This window comes from Phoenix dactylifera, chromosome 7 (assembly GCF_009389715.1).
Source record: "Phoenix dactylifera cultivar Barhee BC4 chromosome 7, palm_55x_up_171113_PBpolish2nd_filt_p, whole genome shotgun sequence".
Classification (NCBI taxonomy): Eukaryota; Viridiplantae; Streptophyta; class Magnoliopsida; order Arecales; family Arecaceae; genus Phoenix; species Phoenix dactylifera.
Genome location: NC_052398.1, coordinates 4,559,687 through 4,578,708, shown reverse-complemented (window position 1 = coordinate 4,578,708; position 19,022 = coordinate 4,559,687). Strand labels below are relative to the sequence as shown.

Genomic DNA, 19,022 nt, shown 5'->3' with positions numbered 1-19,022 from the left:
TACATTTCAAGAACAATCTGAAAAAGGTAAAAAAAGACCATACCCGGCACATCACAAGAGATAAATGCTAGTTAGTCAAGAAAATGAATTCAAAAGAAATTGATCATTGTGAAAATAGATGCATTCTTCGAATTCAACCGCTGGAGTACTCACTCTAAACAGGAAAAGAAACAAGAATTAGTCAAGAAAATGGATTTAGAAGAAAGTGATCATTAATATTACACAGGCACATTATTCCAATTTGACCACTTGATAAAGACTTTAAACAGGGAAGAAATAAGACAGCATACTCTTATCAAAAACATTTATCAGCAAACATAACTGCATAACTCTGCTGAGTTTTTTCTTTTTTTGGTGCCGGGTTGCAACAACTGCTGAATACAGAATCATAAAAACACCCCAAAGAACGTGATTTTTTATCTAGTATTTATACCTATGCAAATTAGCATCATCAAGCTCCTGTGCAGAGGCACAAAAAAAATAAAGCAATTTACATCCTTTTTCATCTCTGGTCCAAGTGAAGCCGAACCCGCGTCATAAATAGAGCTTATCATAATTTAGTCAGGCTTCGGGGCCGGGCGCTCTAGTCATAAGCGATGTACAGTTAAATAGCACAAAAAAATCGTAGCCCAACGAACAAGAGAAGCCTGGGTGGTCAAACCTAGAACGTAAAACATGTTTACCAAGAAACAAACCATTTTGAGTTTGAAGCGACACCTAGGTCGCACCTTTCAGCAAAGACAGCTCAAAGGGAATTATAAGCGTTTGCAGCCCTTTACCTCCCAAGCAGTATGTCATTCAAGGACACACTGCTAGCTTTATCAGCTTTGATCCAGCCTATTTGGAAGCAACACAATTCCTTCAACCCAACATCCTTGGCTTGCAATGCAGAAATACCATCCGAAGACTTAAAAATACATAAAGAACTTGCAGCACGGTCATGCAAGACTCTTTCCTTGCTCCACAATCAAACTGTTCAAATCCGATAAACCTCCAATTTGATGTTGATAATATTCTCAAAACTTGCCTCCAATTAAGGTTGTGAATCCTACTGTTATGACACTATCATCTGATCAAGCAAATATTAATCATACACCATCTACCATGATATGCCCTATTAATCCAAACCGAATGATATAGAACGTACCATACTGTACTAGTTTAACACCGATATACAGTACGGATGGTAATATCAACACTCAATATGCTAAAAAAACTCCATACCATACCGCCATCGTGCTAATGTAACTCCGGTACGAAGTCAGGTATCGAGACGGCAAACCTTGCCATCTACCATTATATTGAACTCCCATTCAACAGCCCCCAAGTCATGACAAGTCCAAAACAGCCTGTATTAGCACTGCTGTTTAGTTAGAATAAATTTTCTGGACCTACAGCTACTGCATTCCAACACAAAAATTAGCCAATGGAGTTGCATACACTTGGGTCCCCTCCACTTCCATACTTTGAGCTGTTTTCTTTCTTTTCCCCTTCCTGCTCTAAAGCAAAGGGGCGAGCGCCACCACAATTTTTCAAACCAACGCCGCCACAGACCACAATAGACAGCCCTGTATTTGGAAACCAGTCCCGTGAGCTGTTAATTCTTCAGCCATCTACAAATCTCCCACTCTTAGGTAACAAACCAGAATACTTACACATCAGAATGAACATAAGATCACATTTACTAGCTTATCCAGAACAGAAAATCAGGTTATGATCAGGAACTGTTTCATTTGAATGCTCACCCAATGTAGCAGCAACATGCAATAACCAAATGACAACCAACTAGAATCTGGCTACATTTTTCAGTAGATGACTACATGAAGGCTCTCTCAGGTCAAAGGCAGGTACATACATATTTTTTCACCCTAATATTTTTTCACCCTAACATAGTTGCACTAGCAAGTTTCAGCTCAAAGATAAGGTTCATGAGCGAGAATCCACCACACTGTTGGATCAAACAAATTAGTACGTTCAAATTTGTGCATGAACTCAAAAACTATAAAAATCATCTCAGCAACACGACAAGTTCAAAGGCCTGAGAAAAGAAAAATTAGAAGTATTGAGAAAAAGGTACCAAGTTAACATGTTGCTAGTACAAAAATTATTTCTAACTAGGTTTCGCACAAGTCAGAAGGCAAAACCTGCAGAACATCCTCATATGTTTCTTTCTATTTCTTCATTATATTAGACAGTGGACTTTCAAAGCAAGACCAAGAGTGCTATCGATCTGACTGAGCAAATGGTGCACGTACAAACAGCTGGCCATGAAGGGTGACCACTGCTGAAGTCTGATGTGGATCAATTCGAGAAGGCAAAGTAATGACCTGCAAAAGATGTTCATTTCATTGACCGAAATTTGGCGAAAGTTATGGTCTAGATTGCCTGGAAACTATAAATATACCAACCTTTTTAAAGGGCGTGACACCCCAAGGATTATCAGGCTGCTCTGGTTCTCCGGATATGATTAAACGGCCAGCAGGATCTGATTGAACTTGTACCTGAGTTCATCCAAGATTGAGTTATGTCAAGAATTATAAGATCTGCTAACAAGAGATTCAAGCAACATATTCACAAATTTTTGTTCATACAAACCACTGTGGTTGTCAGTGTCCATGTCATGACACTTTGGCGAGATAGAATCTTTTTTCCAACCACAACAGCAATGCTAAAAAAAACAACTTAAAAAGTAACAGAGAACAGTATTCATCCTTTACCTCTTCACGCAGAAGCCCAGGAACTAAAGCATAGACTTCAAAGCAATCTTTCTACACAACAACATATAGTTGCTTTGGGTAAATAAAAGTTAATTGAAATCAAAAGTGCTGAGCATGCTCTTATTGTTAATTAGTAATTACAGATGGATTGCAGAAGAATATGATCCATCCTGCAGTTCATGCAAAAGAGTAAATATATATGGAGATCAGAAAGAAATCAGAGTCCCTCTTTATATAAGCTAAACTTACCGTTTGCCGCACATTTATTTTCACCCAATCAGCAGGAGCCCCAACATCAACGACTGTTGTATCCCCTCTGCCAACAGAAAGCCCAAACTTATTATGCTTTCTGAACCCAGCATCAACAGGTAAGGCAAGAGATTTCCAAACAACGGTATAATAACTAACATATTTTTAGAAACTATAAAAGCATTGATGAAAAAAGCACGACAAACATGTTGTCCACAACCCAGTTGAGGATAAGACAAATCTATGAATGCATTCTCCTCTCAACTATCAAAGAATTCAACCCTACGAACCCCAGCACAAGCTAAGTCTTTAGACAGCCTTTTTTATCAACATAAGTAATTATGATATTTATTAAAACAGAAAAATGGGATTAGTTTAAACTTTAAAGAGAAAAATGACAAAGACGACATAAAGATAGAAATAAATGAATCAAGAAGACTTTGTCTTTGCTCCTAGATCAAGAACAATTTTGTCAGTCCTCACCCTCCCTAGCAATATTATCTGCTGCTTATATGCAGCCTTATGGAGAACAAAGAAGATATTAACAACACCATCAACATCTCGAGTAAGCAATATCCAAGGCAAACCACTTCCAAGGAAGCATTACAGGTATATAGATATGCCAATATATCAAACCTTGAAAAAGCAGGACATGATACAGCTAGGATAGTCAATAAATAAATATATGTGTCTATTTATATATTCATACATGTGTATACACAAGTATCTATACATATGTATGTATGTAAAAAAATAAGAAGAAACATCTATAAAGCATAGTAAGCCATTATACAATAATATCAACTTTTATAAGTTTATCATTTAATCAACATTCAAATTCTAACCTCAATCCAAACTTCATATTTAAATATTAACATTACATGCTACAAACTGATCATTCATCATTAAAAAGTTAGCATCAAAAAAGAAAAGAAAAGAAAAGCATCCTCTCCCTCATTTTCAGAGGTATTGAGAAGTATATTGAGTGTATCCGAGAAGTATCCAAAGTATCTTTTTTTCCAATTTTGAATAAGAGGATTCTGCACTCAAGTATCGCCATCGGACATGTATTTGAGAAATATCCAATGAGTATTAGTACCCAATATGTATCGCATGTGATTTGAATATCATTCCTAGTCCTCTGCATTCAGCCTATAAAAAGTCATAGACTACCATCTCATTTTAGAGTTGTTCATGCACTTCATTCTTCATTTAACATCTTTAAACTTGACCGGCAGTGGAGGATATGAGCAACTCCATGCCACTATCATCCCTTAACAACAAAAGGCCTGTTTGGATTTTCCTACAGGATTGAGCTGGAAATCCTGTAAGATTCGTGGACTAGGTCAGTACAACCAGCAGGATCACAGGTTACAGGCTGTATTAGGTCTATATTCATAAAATACCCAGGAATAATGTTGGAGTGGGATGGCCTGAACTCTATAGGAAGAGAAAAAAAAGACCTCAGCAGTTCTTCTTTTCCTCCCCGGGAAAAAGGTCTAGTTAACATGGGCTGGGCTTGTAGGCCTAGAAATCTGGTTTCCAACCCTGAGAATCCAATAAGATTATCCAAACAGGTCCTTAGTGTTTTCATCTACCCATGTACAGAGTAACTACCAACATTCAAACTTGACAGTCTTAACAAAAGATTATGATGAAGAGTTTAGGAAGACTTTTAGTAGTCACAGCTTGTGAATGAACTGTAATAGCCAGCAACATTGTAAAACTTCATATCCTTGGAAAAGCATAGCATCAACTAAGTAATGACCTTCATAACTCCAAAGTTTCCATCAACCACGAGGGCCTGTTTAGGAAGTTCCCATCAGATACGGCGGGATTGGCCGAGAAGAGAGCAGGGTAGGGGAGATGGAGTCTTTTTTTCCTGCTCTCTCACTCTCCCACCCCTTCCCTCCCTCTCTTCCCCTCCCTGCTCTCTTCCTAGCCCTCTCGTAGATCCAGAAGGAACTTCACACACAGGCTCTGATTGTTATTGGAAGGAGAAAAAAACCTCCAGTTTTTCCTGTCTCTGCTAGACAATTGAACTTGAGATCCTATTGCATTCTAATTCCCAAGAAATTCTCAATGTCACTCTGAAAATAAAGGATTGTATTCACCAAGGCAAAAATGATTTGGCATCCAGTTTAAGACCTGATTGAATGCATAAATAAAGCCAAGTGCAAATGTCAGACCTGTTAACTTTGCATCTGGTCTGGAAGCGAAAAAACAAGAGCTTAGAACTAAAGAGGCACCAATGACCAGATGCCATCCGATTGGAAGGAAAACAAGACCCAACCTATTCTAGCACAAATACAGAAAGCCCAACCAAAAATCTAACTATTACTGAGAAGCTAGAGTCAGACTCGTGGTTCACCCAAACACATCTCCACCCATACGAAACCTTGAATAAGTAGAGAGAAATGTGTTATATAAGAAAGGTTCCATTTTCCCATGCTAGGTCACAATCTTAAAAATTCGAGAAGAATGCCAACATAAAAAGACTAAGAACCTCATACTTAGACTCATGCTAAGGCAATGATATTGACATGGACAAATCTAGCTTGTAACTGCTCTTCCCTCCTGTAAATGCATGACTTGAGTTACAAGGGTATCAACTAATATAAAGAGAATATATATTAAACTAATACACGGTTCAGACTTCAGATACATTACAAAAGGGTAACCAGATCAAGGATTTACGAATATTAACCTTAAAAAAATATGAGGTAGTAAATTTTTAACTACACTAGCAAACAATTTATGGTGCCCTAAGTTATGACAACATTCTGAATATATTCGGGTAGAAAACATAGAGGTGCCTTCACTAAGTCTGAAACAAAAATATTGTATCTAGCTCTAACCGGCACAGCCTCAAATTTACTTGTCTACTGAGAACTATCAGATCTTTAATTATAAAAGGCAGCACAAGTAGTTCATCAAGTAAGAGGGAAGAAAAAACCAATGCGCGGATACGAAGGAACTTAACTGTGTCTGAATATCTTTTGTACGTCCAACTTTAGCTTCAGGCTCCAGGTTTGATGGTTTTTTCCTCTTGTGTGCCCCTAAACAAATTGTTAGCAATACGTATACAAAGAAGCTAGTGATATCAAGAAGTAGAACTCTTGAGAAGCCATACCGTTGCTTTTAAGATGTTTATCCCGCTTCAGAAGAGAAATTGAACTCTTATCCTACACACAAACAAAACGATTTAATATATAAACAAATAAAAAAGATCGTGGGCACAAATGCATTTGACAAATAAACGAATGTCTACACACCTTAATTATTGGGTCCCCCACCTCACCATGACCAAGCAGTCGCTGAGAGTGCCAGCCCTGCATAGCACGAGCTGCAGCATCCCTTCTGGCCCTACCTGAGCCCGATGCCTGATTTCCACCCCCCTGCAAAGATGACAAGAATCATGAAGCCAGATAAAATTCACCCATTTGTTAAAAATTTCCATTGAATTAATTTAATGTTAATTTTCCATTAGTATTGTTATTGTAAACTGGGTCAACTTCCTCAACACAATTGTGCCTATCCAACCAAATTTGTGATGCTAGTACCATGAGTACTTTAGATGAGTCAAAACTCATGGACTCATGGTTGTATGTTTTGAAATTGCTACCCAGCACTAGAGAAGAAACTTTGAAGTGTTAATTTGAAATGATCCTCCTAGAGTACCTTCAAGAATAATTTGTGTATATGCAAACAATGTTATGTAACCATGCCTGTGTGCCAATGTCAACAGAATATAGTAATGATCACTAGGCAGATCCTTATGCAATATGGGCACAATGCAGTATTTTAAAACCATGCAATTCACAGGATTCTATTTGTATAAAAAATTTTACTGATGTTACCTTCATGAAGCAAATGTGGAGAGAAAATACCATTCGATCCAACCACACTATCTGCAACCTTAGCTAATGTGACTCTATTGACAAAGTGAACAAGATAAATGAAGAATACAACAAGGAAGCAGATGCATCGAATGGAAAAAGACACTTTCCAAAAGTCAAATGTTAGCACAGGAACAAAAGGTGTAATTCAGAGATCATATCTGTAAGGGATTATATTGTTAGGATAAGGTTTGGTGATTATAGAGGGATCATTCTGTAACTGGAACAGAATATATTTGTAATTTAGGTTGAACGGGCAGTATCCTCGCAATCAAAAAGGTTGAATTCATGACCAAGGGAGCATTCCTCAACACGAAACTGCAAAACTCTTCCACTGAGAGAGAGAGAGAGCAGAAATGGGAGCTTTGTTCAATTTTGCTATATAAAACTAATTAAAATGAGGCCGTTCCCTTTTTTATGACTTATAATCAACTAAGACCATTCCCACACAATTACACTCTACTTATGATACATCAGCTGATTTTAAAGTACATAGATGAAACGGTAGGCTCTTTGATATGTCTTTCTAGTAAATTATTTATGTGGTATTGCAAATATGTTAGATTAATTTGCAAGGAATACACTATGTAGATGGCAGCTTGATAAGTGAGCCCAACTTTGGAAAATGCACAAGGATATCACAATCACAACATATCCTACAAACCACACCCTGAAAAGGGGTCATCATCTTTAATATACCATGCAGATTTTATGTGAGCTAACATCACTTTGGGAAGCAGGGGAAAGCACTTCAGTAAAAAGAAACTTCCTTCTCACCATTGACAACTAAAAGACTTCTGTAACCTGAGAACAAGTCCCAAACCTAAAGAAATCACGCTCAAAAAGCTTCTTTGACTAGGATAAGGCATATGGCTTTACAAGTTTATCTCATTAAGACTCAAGAACTAGACATTTTCCTAGGGTTGATAATAGTTTCATTTACATTACCTCTAACAAATGACCTTAGCATGAATGGCTCTTTATGACCACCATTGTGCCTTCACTTTGTGAATTGGCAAATTTGACAAAATGTTTTTCATTCAATACCCTTTGTTCGGCTTGCTCAACATATTGTCCTACATATGTTCTGCTCATTCTTTGTCCAGAATAAAAGAAGCTACTTACAGCCCAGATGGATGTTCAACTTCTTCAAAATTGAAGACAACTTGAAAATGAGGATATTCTATCTTTGTTCCAACTGGTTCAGTTGGCTGCACTAAAAGACAGGCAGCAATGATACCGTTATGCCTATGTATAAGCATAATTAGTCAAACAACTAGGACTAAGGTTCAACAACTCCACATATATAAGTACCAAATGCGTACATGTTGTACCTAAATTACTTACATCAGAATGAATAAAATCTCCTACCTTGACGATATTTCTTATTTCAAAAGCACTAGGTACATCAGTCCTCGAGTAGTGGACTACAAGGAAAAAAGGCACCACAACGACTTAGAAATATTGTACTGTGCCCTCAAATAATTTAGCAAGGTTCTTAAAATACAGGGTTATTCACATTATACCAAGTGGATCAAAAACTCTTATTAGAGTGCTACTTGTATCTGGACATATGTCATGACAAAATGTGAGTACTCCAAAGTTCCATTGCTCATTATCTTGTAATGATTTGTTTGTCTGGAATTTACTTTTCTTCTTTGATTCAACTATGATACTTAAATTCTAAAGATTCAAATGATAGTTCAAGAACTAGATGCCTAGTTTCATTTTTAAGTAGGAGATCCATGAAAGTCTAGTTAAATTGTAACAATCAGGTTGACAACCTTTAAGTTCAAGCCTAGGCAGAAAGACCTTCCATGCAGCTATTAACAATATAGAAAAAAAAACGAAAAAACAATAGAAAGCCATTCTGAATGTCCAAACAAGGCCACCAGGCAGTTTTGGAGAATCTTAAACATGGCCTTGATCTCATTTTCTGCCGAAATGATTCTTGCAGCAGACCATATCTTTCCTTTGATTGGATATACTAATATGTAAATGCTTGCTCAACCAGGTAACTGAACTTTTGGCCTGCTACTATTACAGTATCCCCATCCATATTAAGGGCTATGAGGCACAGCATATGCAGATTGGCATTCCATGGAATCAAAAAGGAAAAAAAGACAGTCTCAATGGCTAATACAATCATTTTCCTCACCCTTGCCAATTGCCATACTGCAACTACATGAGCAACTTGTGCTAGTAAAGATTCAGAAAAATTAATATAAGATAAATGAAGTCATCAATTTTACTTGGAGGCATGTATAATAAAGTGAAGCACATGAAATACAGCAACAATAAATGAACATGCTCGGACAGACTGCTTATAAAACCAAAAGAAATAGTTAAGCTATATACAACAAAAGTGGCTCTAAAAGTTGCTCTTAGGAAAGAGAACAATGGAAAATCAATTGAGATGACGAAATCTCAACAGCAACTATAAGAGATCCTGGTAAAATGAGGGGGTTGATTTGTTGAAATAAGAACAGAAAAGGAGAGAGAAGCCATGTTTCCCTGGATGAAAGCTAAAAAGTGAATAGTTTGATGCACCCAAAAGCCTAAGTTCTTCAAGAAAATTTGCTGAAGAATGATCGATAAAGCTGGCCTCACACTGATATAATGGCAATCATAAATAACAACAATAACAGTAGCACTTTGTATCCAAACAATGCAAAGGTGGACTCAAGCAATCCAAAAGGAAAGAAATTCACCTGGTTATCAATAACCATAGCCTCAGGAAGATCAGATATAGGTATTTGGAGCTCGCCAGTACGAATTTTATGTTTTTCATACTCAAGTAGAGCCTGTAGAATAAGGACAAAATAGATGTGAAAGGCAAAAAACAAAATAAATCATAAGAGGGTAACCATCGGAACACTGTAGGATCATAAAAATGCAGAGCACAAGCTATAGTATACTTAACAAAGAGAAGAAGGATTAACATTTGTTATTGATAATCCTTCAGTACCATACGATTCATAATGATGGTAGAGTTAAACAGACATTAGGGGGCGAAATAACCGCCTGAACTGATAAACTATAAACTCAAATCCACAGGATAGATGACAGCATGCAGTAACATTATACAGTCCAGATGGTGATTAAAAAATAAAAAATAATATATAGCCACAAGATTCTACTGATTTGACAGTTTAGCACCTATCTTAAAACTGAAATACAAGAATAAGTTATATCACTCTTTCCTCATATATGGAAGTTTGGTGGTTTATCTTTCCTCTCCTGAAGCTAAAATAGGGAATATTCACCCATGAATGATAAAACACGAATGACCTTTGATGAGCCAAAGCCTCCAAAAGGCCCCTATTGCAATACTTTATGAAGATAAACATGAATGTCTAAATACAAGCCCCAATTATTCACAGTAACATCTTTTCTGCATAAGAAAATATAATAGTTTATAGCTACATTCACTAATCAGACAGCCTCTTAACCTCAAAAATATGAGAAAGAACCCCTTGAATTCAATATATTTGCAAGTTATACTGAAAATGTCAAGCGAAAAAACTTAAATATTTGGCATTGAAAAGATTCAAAATTGCTCAATATTATGACTAACTAAAAGAAGGCAAGCCTTAAGCTTGTTCTTTCAAGCAAAGCCCAAGCCAGCTGTATTTATAGCATCTTTGAGGTACAACCAAAGTGCAGATTGCAGTTTGCATAGATATGAGTTCAGGGTGAATTATAGTTTTAAACATTTGGCAAAGCAGAGGGTGGGCTCTAAGTGTGACGTAGTCATTTATGGACAATCATGGATTCGGAACAGACATGGTCATCCAATATCAGCCATATATTGTTATGGATAAACATGTTTTCAAATTCTTACTATACAAACAAAAGCTGTTTAGGTATTAAAAAAACATTTTGTACACTTAGTGTAACATAATATTGATGTTGAGTCATGATTAACGCATAATGAGAAACACTTCTAAACACTGCATGTTTCTCATTGAGTTATGGTGAATTCTGTTTTCTTCAAAATTCCAATTATTTAATTAAATTTTCCACGGATCACTTCATGCTCACAGTGCAGAAAGTAAAAACTTTGATCATATCTTGAATATCAAGGGTATTTCAACAAGCCTGCTGTCTAAGAAACTACCTTCTCATAGAAACCTCGAAATGACCAAGAGACTGTTGTACAGGTCCTGCATAAACAATGCCATCCAGGAGGTCAGTGGGCATGAAAACAGTTATAGCTAATGCTACTTCTTTGTTCAAGATTCTGAAATTTTGATTGTCCTGTAGAGGACTGGTTGAGATGAAAACAAACAACTGCAATGGGTGAGAGTGGCTGGATTTCTCAACTAGTGTAGAGCTATGTAACTAAAACAGAATTTTTAAAAGCAAACAATTTGTCCCCTTTTACCAAAAGTTAATTATTCAAGCGCAGGTCAATCAGGCCACTGTAGGATTTGAAAACAGAACTTTGCAGAAAGATAGACTTGTGATCATTACTAGAACAAGCAACCAAAGACTTAATTCTATCATCCTGTGCTTAGCATTCTATGGAAGCGATTATACCTTTCGTTGAGCCTTCATTTACATAGTTACTTATAGGTCAAGCAGCATTATAAAATATATGAACTTCTGATGCCCCTCCTTCTTGTTCCTCATTGCTGCACTTGTTTATCCCCTATTGAACATTTTTCCATTGATTAAATATCACACAAACTAGCAGTGTTTAGTATAAGTATCCTATTGGTGAATAGTTTTACATATTGCTTATGCCATACTTATTATGAACAACATTTTGTTTACGGTAATTTTTCATTTTTTGCCACTTGAATTATATTATATGAATGCTACAAAATTTCGAGTATCAAATACAGGCACAGTATTTTAGGACTGTTTCCAGATTGTAATTAGTTTTACATATTGTTCATGTCATATTTACTATGAACAACATTTTGTTTACCATAATTTTTGACATTTTTTGCCTCTTGATTTATATTATATGAATGCTACAAAATTTCAAGTATCCAACATAGGTACGGTATTTTTAGGACTGTTTCCAGATTGTAATTATACTTGTAGGAGCAAGAAGAATATTTCACAAAAGGTACAAAAGTATAATGTCACTCTGCAATCTGCTCCTCCAGCCCAACATCTTAGCAAATAACAGCATGCTTGATCAACAAACCCTAGAAGCAACCAGTCTGATTTTTGTCATTCCAATTGGCCTAAGAATTCTAATTTTATTGGTTTGACCAGTTAACAATAACTCGCAAACAGTTTAGAGGACTTTATATGCAGAAAAAGTATTTTAATCCTAACAGAATTTTTTTAAAAAAATGCAGTTGGGTCAGTTCAGCTGTTAATATGGTTTATATGATTCATATTCACTTGTGAATATTCAGGATATGAACATCTAAGTTGCATGCAAACAGATGCACACGTAAAAAAGAAACAAAAGACAAATTATAGAGAAACATACAAAATGAATAAAATCTTACTTTGGAGGTTTGAAGGACTCTCCCACTTGACGCCATAATTTGCATGATGTCACCTAGAGATACAATTTGAAGAAAATGGCTTTAGCCAGAAATCGCATATAGGGACTAAGTGCATGGAGATAAATCAAATACTGAAATTTCTATAGCAAGTAACAGGCCATATATGTCCTGTGACTGCCATTTACCTTCCCAAATTTTCATATTCGTTTGATAGTTCCTTTAAAATGTAGATACATGATCACATTTCCACAGGAAACAGATTTGAAAAGAACACAGAAAGGAAGTAGGATTGTGCTAAAGAAAGAGGATGGCAATGAGAAGCATATTGCTACCACCTAGAGATGTGCAATGAATGCATGAGCAGTGGCTATAAATTGTGATTGTTCGTGGAAAGAACACTTCTAGAGGGTTAAAAAAAACCAGTAATTGCCATCCAGCTAGCAGGACAGGACACAGGCATATGCACTAATTTATGTGTGCAAACATCCAACTACGGATCGTACCAAATCCTCCTCAGCATTCCATATATTCCATCTACAAAATCATAGTGTTATTTGTGTATATCCAAACAAATATTCAGAAACTGGGAGTTCTTTCAAGACCAGGCAATTTACCTCTGCCAACATATAAATTTAAAATTCAAGAACTAATGGCTTAGCACCAATCAAAATAATAATTGGTTGCCAGTGCTCCACATGATCAATATGGAAAAAAAAAAGCACCAGCACCTAAAGCTCCCATCGATAAGAAAAAAGTTTTGAGGCAAAAGAAATCTCTTGTACACAGCCACCGATACCCCAGTTAACTCATATTCCACTCCAGAGGCATTTTACACAAATATCATTAACAGGCATACTCTTTGTGAGATAATATGCCAATGCTTCCAAAAATTATCATAAAGATAACCCATGCACCACCCTACACAAATACCTCAATCTCAGATGGTGGATGATGATTGCTAAAAAACAAGTTATGCTATGCAGTATGCAGAAATTTTTTGTGGTAAAATGATATATAGAAGAAGCAGTAGCATGCTTACCCTGTCATAACCACCTAATTTTGTTACTGCTCTCCACAACCTGACCAAAGAAAAGTTCGAAGAAACTTATTTCAGCGAAAACTTGGGCAAAGTGATTAAAAGAAAGGTTGAAGATAATTATTGGAAACTTACTTGAGACAATTCAGCCCTTCCCCATAAAACTTAGGTGGCTTGAACTCCATGCTCCTCTCCCTAAAGAAATTCTCCAGCTCCTTCATGAAAGCAGCTTGTTCTTCCTCGCTCCCAGAATCATCACCATCCAAGAAATAGTCAAATGTAAAAGACTGATTAGAACTCTCGATGGGAGCTGGTTGTTCTCCCTCAGCCCTTTCCTGTTTCAAGGGGGTCTCCGTGCTGTAATTATCTTCTGAATGAGCTGCCTTCACATCTGATTCCAATGAGTTACTGCCATCCTCTAATGATGTGTTCACCATCTCACTCTCCATTTCATTCTTGACATCAAGAGCATCATTTCGTTCAGAATCATCCTCCATCCGATTCATAAAGAATGGAACTTCATCACTGGTCTTTTCAGAATTGTTCTCTCTCTGATTCAGAGAAACAGGATCTCCATCACCAGTTTTTTCAGAATCACTCTGTGTCTGATTCATAAAAGCATGAAGTTCGTCGCCAGTTTTTTCAGAACCACTCTCTGTCTGGTTCCTAAAAGCAGGAACTTCACCACCAGTTTTTTCAGAATCACTCTCTGTCTGATTCATAAAAACGGTAATTTCATCGCGAGGTTTTTCAGAATCATTCTCCGTATGATTCATAGAAACAGGAACTTCATCCCCAAGTTTTTCAGAATCATTCTCTGTCTGATTCATAGAAACAGGAACTTCATCCCTAGGTTTTTCAGAATCATTCTCTGTCTGATTCATAGAAACAGGAACTTCATCCCCAGGTTTTTCAGTATCATCATCTGTCTGATTCCTAGAAATAGGAACTTCAGCACTATTTTGCAATTCTGATGGTATGGCAGTCTCTCTGATGTTCTGCTCAGCTGAGTCAGGTTCCAGAGGATTTGCTGAGAACCTAGAGTCGTTAATGAAATTAACCTCTGTTTGAAACTGAGAGTTTTGCTCATCTACAGGGTTTTGCAGCAGAGACTGAAGGTCCTCGTCTTCAACATCCGCACCTATGTGCTCGTTGCTAGGAAGTTCGGGCATATCTTGCACCGGATCATTGTGATCTTTCAGTTCGCTCATCTTGAACACTAGACTCTTCAACAGGTCGAACCAAGAAATTACGAACTTTATAAAAACTAATAAACCTGACAAGGGAAAAAGACAGGTCTTAATAGGCACGAAGAAATTTGATTCCCGTTCCTCACTGTAGATCACTATACCTGATCTTTCTTTCCACTCCTACAACCGGATTCGCCGCAAAAGCCTAAGTGAGAATCTCTAACTTGTTTGATGAAACATGGAAACGTTCAAAGATTTGGCCCAGAGGTGATACTAAATTTCAAACAGAACCTAATTTTTCCCTCTTCCAAACTACCCGCTTCCAAGACCGATAAAACCCTAAGAGATCTTCCCAGGGCACCAACTTCTTGAGATCGAAAGAAATGCCCCCTACAGGAATACAACCCTAACGTTTATTTCAAGGAAAAACCCTAGCTCCCAGAAAAGAAGAAGAGGAAAGAACTTAGCTTTCTCGAGAAGCCGTCCCTCGCGATGCTCTCAGCAGCCGCCTCGACCCCGAAGAAAACTGGCTCTGATACTTCTTGGAGAAACGGAGCTCGGAGCGAGCTCCAATGGCGTTTAGGGTTTTGCTCCAACAAATAACCTCTTTTTTTCCGTCAAGATAGAGAGAGACCCACAAAGACCAGAAGGAACAGATACAGATCCAGGCACTTCACGGCATTTAAAAGCCGCAAATTGTGAAGGTCCGGTTCGGTTACTCGCCACGATGAACCGGTCCGTTGAGGCTTTATCTGAGTCCCCACCAGGCTCATTCCGGCCGGGCTTTTCTACTCAGCGCAATGGGGATCGGAGAAGTGTGTTGCTGAAGCCGGACGGGCATTTCCTTCAACGCGAGTGACGATAACTGCGTACGCCAAGGCGGCTCGTGCAAGCGGGGCCGGGCGACGAGCTCTGACTCGCGAGGCCCCACGGTCAAGGATGGGACCCACAACCGGAGACTGTGAACGCATGAGATTTGTGGTTTCTTCGCCGTCCGATTAGCAGTACCAAGATCGCGGTTGCAGAATTTTAAACGTCAATCACATGCGCCCATTCGCATGATTGGCCCAGAGACGCACATATGATTGATTTAGTGTATATGATTGATCTATAGAAATGCACGCATATGATTGGTACGGTGCACCGTCGTAATCCTGCAACCCTAAAAACAGTTCCGAATTTTTGAGCCAAATAATTTTGGAATATCTTTTAATTTCAAAACTACATTTTTTATCATTTCTTAAATAATCCCGAGTTCGTGACCTGTCACCAGCCTCTCATTTTACGGGGAGTGTGAACCCATCACGAGCAATGGGGATTGAAGGTGACTGGATTAGTCATTGGTAGCTGAGAGGATCTAAGAAATTGTAGCCATCCAAACATTTATGGTAGAGTTTCATTTTTCACATTCATAAATCATTGTTTATATGTTTCTCGAACAATCAAGAACATGTCAAGGGATGAAGGCCTCAAGGTGACTAGCAGATTTTTTTGATTAGATATAATAATATAGGGACAATTCAATTTGGCTAAGTATTGGGTAATGGGAGATATATCCAAATTTTGCATTCTTTTGTATGAAGTCTATTGTTTAGATGTTGTGTACATTAGGGAGTGATGCTTAAAAGTCATGAATAATTTTTTTATTCCATCAATATATTCTTGAATGTGTTGCAATTAATTCATATTTTTGACCTTCAAAACTTAATATTCGTATTTATAGGCCTTGGCTTTCAACATAGAACCTTAATTCATAAATAGTGTCTATCAAAAGTTTGCGAACTGTGAAGAGGAACCAAAACACGAAGAAATTCTATAACATTAGTTTGCTTCAGTCGCAAACCAAAGTTGCACATTTTATGAATCACTTATTACAGCTTCAACCCTATACAGAAAAATATTCTCAAAATTTATCTATTTGCTTATTTTGATAAGAGAAAGGGGGGTGGACTTGTCATACCATAAGCTTATAGATAAAATGTGTACAATCCTTCACTAGGAGGTCAGATGAGTAGAGTATGGATGAGTACTTGGTTGGTACTTGATTGTTTAATCGGTATTTGCTTTTTATTAAAGAGGAGTTGAGGAGGAGGATGGCGCCAATCCGCGAGCACTCGCTAAAGCGAATTCATGATAACTCGAACCCCAATCAAGATGATCTCATGATAGAGACCCCAGCCACCAAAGAAGAGGGGTGGTTGGCGATACTTGATTAGGATTTCAAAGAGCATAAAAGATCGTAAATGATACTTCAAACCTCAAGCATCCAAAGATTGGATAGTAAGCTTGACAAATTCTCTAAGTTATGTGTTGACTATTGCTAGATATCCCTTTATCCAAATTTTGTTGTACTGAAAGAATACTCAAAAGGATCTTGAATCCTCTACGAGCCTCTCATAATTCAGTTACAAACATGCCAAGTTAAAATAGCTATAACTCAGCTTTATCCTCCTATGCTATAGAATCAACTCATGCATGCATAGGGATGGCAACAAGTTGAGTAGGCTATTATCCGTACCCACTCTGTACTTGCCTTAGAACAAAATGAGGCAGGTAGAGTTTTTGGGTGGAGCGGAGCTGATAGAGTTAGATAGGGTAGTTTAGACGGATTAGGACTGGCTATAAAAATTATTTCTTTATATATATAAATCTTTCTTTGTCTCAGGAGAAGATTTATGAAGAGTTATATATATCCATATTGGATTCTGGATAGGTTTTACCATTATATGTACCTACTTCGAATTAGTTGTGGGTCAGGTAAAACCTGCCCCATTAGGGTTGGTTTGGGTCAAGCATACGATTGGATAAGAGTAAATTGCTACTTCCATTCAACACTCATTATATTTAACAAATGATCGAATTTGACAGCATATGCTTCCTCATTTGATAAAAGCGATTGAAAAAATACTAAAGTCGGTTAGAAGATGCCGAATATAAGTTTGCGAGAAAAGTAAGAAACGAAAGTGTAACGCGAGTTTAGCACCTGCACAAGAACTATCACGCATCCATCAGTAAGACAAATTTCAAATTTTATATGTTAGCACATCGGTCATTTCATTGACTCTTAAATCCTCATCCACCCCTTCCCTCTTCAGCCACATGGCGATGCCTCTACCACCCGCCCAGACCCCTAGGCTATTGTCAATGAATAACCCCATCCTCCGTACTCCCCCTTCTTCCAGCCACCTCCACCATCAAATCCGAGACTTCATCTGCTGACTCCATGAACTCCTTATTACCGCCAAACCCTAGAAGCCGGAATAGTCTCCCATTGCCTCCTACACCATCACGTTCCCTAACTGCTCTAGTAAGTCAAATTCCAAGACCTACCATTCTTGTCCCCCATTGAGTATTCTTAATTTACAAAATCCTTAATTTTCCCTTGGAGTATTTTTCTCCCCTTCTAAAAATCTAGCAATGTCTTTTTTCAATAATTTTCCTTGTTGTTTTATTCATCTAGGGTGGTTTTCTTTCAGCTAGATCCACGAGACCGAGCGAAAGATCCTGCCGGTGTTTTTGGAAGGAAAGTTAATTTCAAGAACTACAAATACTTAACCATCAGACAATTCAAAATAGATCCTTCAAGGAAGATTACCTTTACAGAGGCTCAGCAAGGCATGATTGGGGATATAGGATCGATTTGGAGGGTGTTTGATTTTCTTGAGGACTAGGGTTTCATCAATTATTCTCCATCGGGGAAGCCCAGCTCGAAGGAGAAGCAAGAGGCCAATAAGGCTTCAGATAAGGACAATCTTAAGAAGTTGTGCAACAACTGCGAGTCAGTCTAGCCTCCCTTGCTTTGCTATTGATAAGGCATGGTGATGATTTATGAGCTCGAATAATTTTTCTTTTTGAAGTTTAATGTTCTTTAATCGGACTTTTTACTACAAAGTAATGTTTCTCAATTACGGTACTCAAGGAAGGTTACAAAAAATGAGCTAATACTTCTTTGTGGTTTAGGCCATGAATATAAATTAGTGACTATTGAGTAGTATAAATCAATTAATAAGAATTTAAAAGCTTATCACTCCTTATTTTCCTTCTGTAATATCTTTATCCAAATTCCAGAGACTGCTAATAAGTCTTCAAAAGCCACAGCTTTTATAAGACCAAGTTGCCAGTGATTAAATACTTCTTTTATTATAGTTTCACTTGACATGTAGGTGAGTAACTTAATTATAGTCTCTTTGGTGCTAATATAGTTTAATGCCCATTCTTTCTCCATTTTGTGCATGGCATATCACTCTTTAAAGCATGTTTAACATCCCCAGAAGCATATAAAATAGCCAACTACTTATGCACCTAACAATCTTTTTACCTTCAATTTGACACTATAACTTTCTTTGATGCCATGCACCATTTTAAACTTATGATGTGCTGCAATTTGGTGGACTATATAATCCATTGTTCAGATGCTCATATCAATACTTTTTTATGTGTTTTCAATATCTTTACTT

General features: G+C 37.4%; 1 protein-coding gene across 4 annotated transcripts; it reads right to left on the bottom strand.

Annotated features, from left to right (window-relative positions):
* Nucleotides 1-1,697: 1,697 nt before the first annotated feature.
* Nucleotides 1,698-15,348, bottom strand: LOC103702274 (AT-rich interactive domain-containing protein 5-like). Of its 4 annotated transcripts, none has more exons than XR_603280.4 (13): nt 13,511-15,342; nt 13,379-13,418; nt 12,340-12,392; nt 10,986-11,031; nt 9,577-9,669; nt 6,242-6,364; nt 6,100-6,151; nt 5,950-6,025; nt 2,967-3,033; nt 2,718-2,768; nt 2,409-2,501; nt 2,145-2,327; nt 1,698-2,038 (listed from the first exon to the last, which is right to left on the bottom strand). XR_603280.4 is itself a non-coding variant. In XM_008784612.4 (13 exons), exons 2-13 carry the CDS (start codon nt 14,584-14,586, stop codon nt 2,223-2,225), a joined length of 1,875 nt encoding a protein of 624 aa, XP_008782834.2. In that variant the 5' UTR covers nt 14,587-14,651; nt 14,727-15,342; the 3' UTR covers nt 1,934-2,222. The 4 variants fall into 4 exon arrangements, 2 of the variants coding, with proteins under 2 accessions (XP_008782834.2, XP_026658474.2); XM_008784612.4 differs by having other exon boundaries at nt 1,934-2,327; nt 13,511-14,651; nt 14,727-15,342; XM_026802673.2 differs by having other exon boundaries at nt 1,934-2,327.
* Between the last annotated feature and the right edge of the window lie 3,674 nt (nt 15,349-19,022).